Below are 7,308 nucleotides of genomic sequence, written 5' to 3'. Positions count from 1 at the left end.
TGGAAGTGGATCTCTGCCTGGCTTCAAAGCGTCCTTTGGAACCAGCAGAGACAGACTGGAGGCTCATGGAGCCAAAATGGAGATTACCTTCAGGCAGACGTCTCCGTCCTGAACGGGTCTCCCCAGCCACTTGGTGGCTCAAAAGTGGGCCTCGGACCTGCGCAGGATTTCTGGCTGAGGGAGGTAAAGAGGAGACAAGGGCACTTACCCCAGAGAGGCCATGAGAGTGAGGGAAGCGGGTTTCAGGTCCTGGTCCACTGCCGTCTGCGTGGGAGCAGGAGGAGGTTCCTCAACCCCTAGAGGCCTGAGGAGGGGTCTCCTCCCGGGTTTCGGCACCAACTGATTTGTTAGACCAGCCAAGCGGGCGCAAAAGAACCAGCGGGTAGGCAAGTGTAGGAGCAAAACTGCAAGTTTATTTTGGTCACCTAGCTTCAGGGAAAGAAGGTGGGTAGGGAGAAGTCTGTTGGCCTCTGGCAAAGGAGGCCGGCAGAGTCCCCCGGTGGGGCTCTTGGACGGAGTTCCCACAGTCCTGACATCCCGACAGGAGTGGGGCTGTGAGAAGGACGCATGGCTCACTGGTGGAGAGCAGCTTTTCTAGGAGTGGGAGGGCAATAGGCGGGGCATGGATGTGTCGGGGGCGTTCCGCAGGTGCGACCAGGTAAATCTTGGTCTCTTTGGATTGACATCACCTGGCGCATGCCCAGTTGGTCTGCACCCTCCCTGGGCGCTGGCTACAATTTCACGTGCGCGGGAAGAGCTGGTGGTGAAGAAGAACCCGGAAGTGCACCATCTTGCCTCCGTTCGTCCAAACACTTACCACACCCTACTCCATACTCTTAATACACCTCCACCCCATAAATCTCTACAAAATATCTCTACAGACCCACTGTACAGCTGCCCCAGCATTAACCTTTTAAGTTAAAGACCGAGAGAAACAACACCTCTCTACAGTGAAATGCCCCAACTAGATACATCTACGTGACCCAGCATCATCATATCCATACTCCTCACACTATACCTCACCATCCAACTAAAACTATTAAACACAAATTATTATTTACACCTCTCGAAAAAAAAATTGACACACAAAACTGTAACAACCCTTGAGAATCAAAATGAACGAAAATCTACCCCATTCATCGCCCCAACAATTCTAAGCCTGCCTGCTGTAGTACCCATCATTCTATTTCCCTCCTTACTAATTCCAACTTCCAAGCACCTTATCAACAATTGACTAATTATCATCCAACAAAAATTAATTCAACTTATCCTAAAACAAATAATAACAATTCACAATACCAAAGGACAAATCTGATCCCTCATACTAATATCCCTAATTACCTTTATTACCATAACCAACCTCCTTGGACTTCTACCTCACTCATTTACACCAACCACCCTATATTATTTTTGTTATCATTTCCTCCTCTGTTTTGCTACTATGCCAAAATTTAAAATATTTATTTGGCTCCTTACAGGACTTGGAAAAAACAGCATATAAATCAAAATAAACAGAAACTTGAATTTACTATAGTACCCATATCCCTGTGTATTTCCTTTAAAAGTATAGATATTTTATATCAAGGAATTAGTGTTAATTTTTTAAGTTTGTAATAACAAAAGCAGGAAACGTAGATTAAAATGAAAAAATAAAAAACAAAGTTTGTAAAAGTACTGTAGTTAACTGCTCTTATCTTTGGGAAATACATACTGAAATATCTACAGGGGAAATTACACAGGACTTGCAATTTGTTTCAAAATAATATAGAAGTGGGAGAAGCAGATGGATGAGGACTGATCGTTGTTGACAGTTACTGGGCTACATGATGGAAACTTTCAGGTTTATTACAGTATTGTGTCTACTTATCTTATTTGAAACTCTCCGTAATTATAATGCTCTCAAAATAAAAAGGGAAGTTCAAAATGTATTCAAATACTGTATAATAAAGGAGGAAAAAACAAAACAAGCATATATATAAATTCATTTTTCATTAGCTTTCATAATAATGTTAAAGTTGGCTTCCCAAACTCACATTTTAGTTACGACGAAAAAAATCGCATTTGTCTTTTAAGAAGCGTTCTATGTCTATAATGCAAATGTAATTAATAGCCCAAGGGCAAAAATAGTCAAATGATTAATCAGGCTACACAATTTTCCCATTTTTATGAAAATAGATCACAAATGAATTCCCACTAATTCCACAATACTTTTGTTTTTGTTTTTGAGATGCAGTCGCGCTCTGTCACCCAGGCTGGAGTGCAGTGGCACAATCTCAGCTCACTGCAACATATGTCTCCTGAGTAGCTGGGATTACAGGCGCCCGTCACCACACCCAGCTAATTTTTTGTATTTTTAGTAGAGATGGGGTTTTGCCATGTTGACCAGGTTTGTCTCAAACTCCTGACCTCAAGTAACTATCAGGAGTAACTGTTAATCGTTTAAATTAACAGAACACTGCATGTTCTCACTCATAAGTGGGAGATGAACAATGAGAACACATGGACACAGGGAGGGGAATATCACACCTGTCGGGCCTGTTGGGGAGTTGGGGGCTAGGGAAGGGACAGCATTAGGAGAAATATCCAATGTAGATGATGGGTTGATGGGTGCAGCAAACCACCATGGCATGTATATACCTATGTATATGTATACAACAATATGTATGTAACAAACCTGTACCTTCTGCACATGTATCCTAGAACTTAAAAGTATAATTTTTTTAAAAAATCATTTTCCAAATTTCTTTTTCTCAATAATGGAAGCCTCATTTTATATATCCTCTTAAGAATATATGTCAATTAAACATTCAATAGGCGCTGAAGTATGCACTGACTGAATAAATAAACAAGAGTCTTTAGAGAATGAATGAATAGCAAAGCATTAAAGAGTGGAGACAGTTATTCAGGCTACATTTTTGCTGAAAAAGATAGAAATGAAACAGTAAGTACCTTGTGAGAGTATCAAAACTGGAGAAATTGAAGTTTGCGAAAACCTGAGCATTTTAACAGACTAATTTCAGAAAACCTTCCTTCTAGTTCAGATTCTGTCACTGACAAGCTGTGCGAACTGACACAAGTCATTTAATCTCTCTAAGCTTCAGTTTTGACATCTATAATGGTAGTGGTATTATCTCCCCTGCCTACATTTGAGAAAATCAAACGGCATATCAATGTAAAAATGTTATACACGTTGTAAAGCACAATACAAATGTACAATTTTATAAAGATCTAAGAAAGAAAAAAGTAATGGGGGGAAATAGCAAAAGCATACTGAAGGAGATGGGTCTCACAAATCAGAAGGGATCTTTATTTATCTTAGATAAAAGGGAAAGAAGGGGAAAACTAGTCTTTCTGAGGCATGTGGTTCAAATATGATTCTTTTCCCCACAGGGAACTGATACAAATTTGCTTATTGTTTTTTCAAACTTATTTTAGTTTTTCCTTTATACTTTATCCTTATCTGACAACCAGATGCCCCCAAACAAATATTCAATACTATTACTTTTATCTGGGCATATCAAATTACAATTCACTTATTTAAGTGGTTCTAAGCTATCATCTGTATGCTCCTTTATGCTTATAGGGCATTCTCACATTCTTGAATCGAGTTTCTTTATACTAAAAACTGTCAATTCATATACTTATATCCGTACCCCTGAGGAGAATTTCATCAACTTACCATTATGCTTATATTTACAATCCTGTTGTTAACTACAAGCATCAAATCTTCCATGAACTTGAACTATCTGAATAATTTTCATTCTTTTTCCTCTAAGTAATATCACTTTATGGCTATAGTTATCTAATTTCATGTTGCCTATATTCTAAGATAAATCAGGTTACTTTTTCCACTTTTCTCTAACCAAGACTATGTAAGATGTAAACTCATAAAGCTACCTCATTTAGTTGTAAGCTGAAAAAGAAAGCAGAAGGGAAAATAGAGATAGCAAGTTAATGCTCCCAGTTGTGTAAATATCTTCCTCTTCCTTCCTTTGTCCCTTCATTTCTCATTCAATGTTCATTTCAATTTCTGCTGCTAGATCAGCTTCAATACACCGTAATATTCTTCAACTGATCATCCATCACCAAACATAGCACAGTACCTACCAGGCCCAATGTTAAAGCTATAGAATGAGGTAAGCCCTACTCTCGAAGAACTTGTAGACTAGAGGAAGAGACCATCTTGTCAACAAACATGTTTCTAGGTCCCTAGAAACAGTTACAAATACAACACAAATATCAAAGCTCATAAATACCAAAAAAGAGATACTCAGTATTACAAAAGCATAAAATTTTTTAAAAGAGTACTACCTGGTACAACTAAGGATAGCAGTACAAAAAAAGGACAAACTAGCTAGAAAGCAGTTTACAAAAGCTCAGATATTTTGTTTTTAGGATATCAAATGCATAGTAACCAATTTACTATGTTTTGTTGAATTGCATCTTAATCAGAATTACATTGGACAAAAGTTTAGTTTGAAAAACTGTACTCCCTCGGAATATCTTCAAAGCTTTCCCTCATTACCTCAGTGCACAAATATCTCTTCCCACTACCCATCTGTCCTTCCTCTCCACTACTCAACTATCCTAGCACTTTGTCTTAGTTGACATTCATTAAAATATGTAACGTGTGTTCTACATTTTGAAGAACTTATAAAAGATATGGGAATGATTATAAGGCCCTATCTCCCATATTCCTAAAGAATTGTTTCCTTTAACCCCTACTGTGACTTGCAGAGTAGATGCTCAATTGAGTATATGATTTTAAAAAATCTCTGGTGATACATGAGAATTACATATTACATTAATATTGCATATCTCATAAAAGCTAAATTACAAACAGTTCTTCAGCATTAAAAGCTACACACAAAGAAGTGATAATGCAGTGATTATGAGCAAACAATTCTTCAGCATTACCACTTATACATGAAGAAATGACAGAGTATAGTGGTTAAGAGCACAGACATGGAAGACAAACTGACATCTAATCCAGACCTGTCACTTAATTAACTATATGACTTTGAGCAAACTACATAAGGTCTCAGTGTCTCAATTTTCTCAACTACAAAATAGGGATAAAGTATTATCTCCTAGCTCACTGTGAGAGTAAGTGAGTTAGTATAAGGCTTATACCAGGACTTGGCTTGATAAGCACTAGACTTAAAAGTAACTGTAGTAGCAAGGCTGGTATCACCGTCATTAGAAAACTTGGGTATTTTTAAACCAGAAATACAAATGGTAACACTTGTCATCTATGTGCCTCCTTACAGTTACAAAGTTCTTTAATAGAATGTGCAGACCAGGAATGTAAGGAATAAGAGCACTAAGTTCCATTTTGGGCAGTTGGATACAGTTTTTAATACCGGCTGTCACTGGCCAGCTGTACGACCACCCACAACTTAGTAACTACAGACAAATTATCGCAACTTTCTAAGCCTCCATTTCCTGATTTGTAAAATTTGACAAGTCACCTATATCCCAGGAATGTCCAGAGGACTGAGGAGTCAAGGTATTGAAAACAAGCACACACAGTGCCTTGCACACAAGCAAGCTCACATTGGTTCCTTCTCCCCTTCCCTACATCTCTAATGGAGTATCTTATTAAATCCTCATCTCACCACTATTAAGTTCATATTAGGTTGAAATATAAAAAACAGCAGAATATTAGCAATTTCAACCTAATAGTATTTCCACTGACAAATGGAGAAAATAAGCTCAAATAGGTTAAACGTTTTACTCAAGGTTTTATGCACAGTAAGTGATGGGACTCAACATTAAACAATTTTTCATTCAGCCAGCTCACTAATTTGTTCACTGACTCCTGCTGAGGGGGGAAAAAAGTATACTAACTACTATAATGCATATAAAACTACTGTAATCTACAAGGTATTTTTTCCTGCCATGTTTAAAAAATGAGGGGGTGAAACAGATTTCTAAGAACATTTCCATTTTTAAAATTATTTGTAGAGGATGTGTGTGTGGGGGAGGATGAGGGTTTACACAAAATCAAAGGTAAAGAATATTAAAGGAAGCATATGGATAATTACACTAATTCAAAAAGTACAATAGGATCTATTCAGAAAACCCACAAAGCAGCTAAACATTAAATGGCCATCCTGGTGAAAGGTTACAAGTATTCAATACCACAGATGAGTTGTCTGCCAAACACAGAAGGAAGAGATATTAAACACTTTGGTTCACAAAGGTATACATTAATATATAACATTACTGTAATGGAAAAAAATGCAAAAGCTTTTCCTTTAATAGTTAAAAAATGGACTACTTAACTGTATAACTGTTTATTTCTATAAATTCCACCAGGGCTTTAGGATTAGATCACATAAGCCGTATCTGGAATACAATGTCCAAACACGAAAAGTCCTATCAAAATGCACAGTACTAGTAAATAAATAACAAACGGTAACAGCACAAGGCCCCATAAAACTGGTGAAATATTTAACAGTATCAAATATTTACTACGATTAGTCTACAACCCTATTCTGCCTCTTTTCTCATTGATTTGTCATTCACCACTGGAAAAAAAAAAAACCCTTCATGAACAACAAAATGAGAAAAAGGATAATGAACAAGAACTGGGTCTTTCAATTGATTTACAATGGAACAGTTTTGTTGTAATCCTCTTATGGGCCCTCCTCCAATTATGCAATCATTCCACTGCAAGAGATTACAAGGCTTTTAACCCGACACTGAAAGGAAGGAGTTGGGGTGAAACAGGAGAGTGTTTAACAGGTAGCCTCCGAACAGGCAACATTTCCATGAAACTAAATTGCTTCTCAGTAATCAGTACTAATTCAGCGCTCTTGTCTTTCAAAATCTTACCCTTTGGCCATTGCAGATACATCTTTTTTTAATCCCATAACAACCGGCAACTCTTTACATGCTACGGCTTCCACCCAGCATCATCACTTCTGGAGCCAGGAAGCTCGCGCTTCCCCGGGCGGTCGGGGCGAGTTGTCAAGGCTGGAAGGGCAGAGCCGTGCAATCCCACCCGTGCAGCTCGTCTCAACTCCCCCGAATACAAGTCTAGCGGCAAGGAGCTGCCTCCTCGGACGCGACTCCGGGCGCCTGCCCGAAATTTCCCACCAGGTTTCACCGAAACCTCCCGAGGGTGACCTCTACGCCTCGGCACGGTGCCTCACGCGTCGTTTCCTAAGACTGGGGCACGAAACCACCCCAGGTCCACAGCTATTGCCCCGTGCACAGCCCTGCCGCGCGGCGTCCGGTGTTGTGAGCGGCTTCCGACTTGTTCGGGAACTCCGTCTTCATCCCCTTCGCGACCCCGGCCCT

At 39.1% G+C, this 7,308-nt stretch overlaps 1 protein-coding gene across 2 annotated transcripts in view; it reads right to left on the bottom strand.

Moving 5' to 3' along the window:
- Window positions 1-7,302, bottom strand: part of RAB3IP (RAB3A interacting protein) — a 74,329-nt gene extending 67,027 nt beyond the window's left edge. For both annotated transcript variants that reach the window (XM_011929315.1, XM_011929316.1), the window contains exon 1: window positions 6,841-7,302. In XM_011929315.1, coding sequence (XP_011784705.1) covers window positions 6,841-6,878 — 38 coding nt within the window. In that variant the 5' untranslated portion in view covers window positions 6,879-7,302. The remainder of the gene's footprint in view (window positions 1-6,840) is intronic.
- Window positions 7,303-7,308: the final 6 nt, after the last annotated feature.

This window comes from Colobus angolensis, unplaced genomic scaffold (assembly GCF_000951035.1).
Source record: "Colobus angolensis palliatus isolate OR3802 unplaced genomic scaffold, Cang.pa_1.0 Scaffold80, whole genome shotgun sequence".
In the NCBI taxonomy this organism is placed as follows: Eukaryota; Metazoa; Chordata; class Mammalia; order Primates; family Cercopithecidae; genus Colobus; species Colobus angolensis.
The sequence above is the reverse complement of the archived record's forward strand: the minus strand, read 5'-3'. Positions and strand labels throughout refer to the sequence as shown.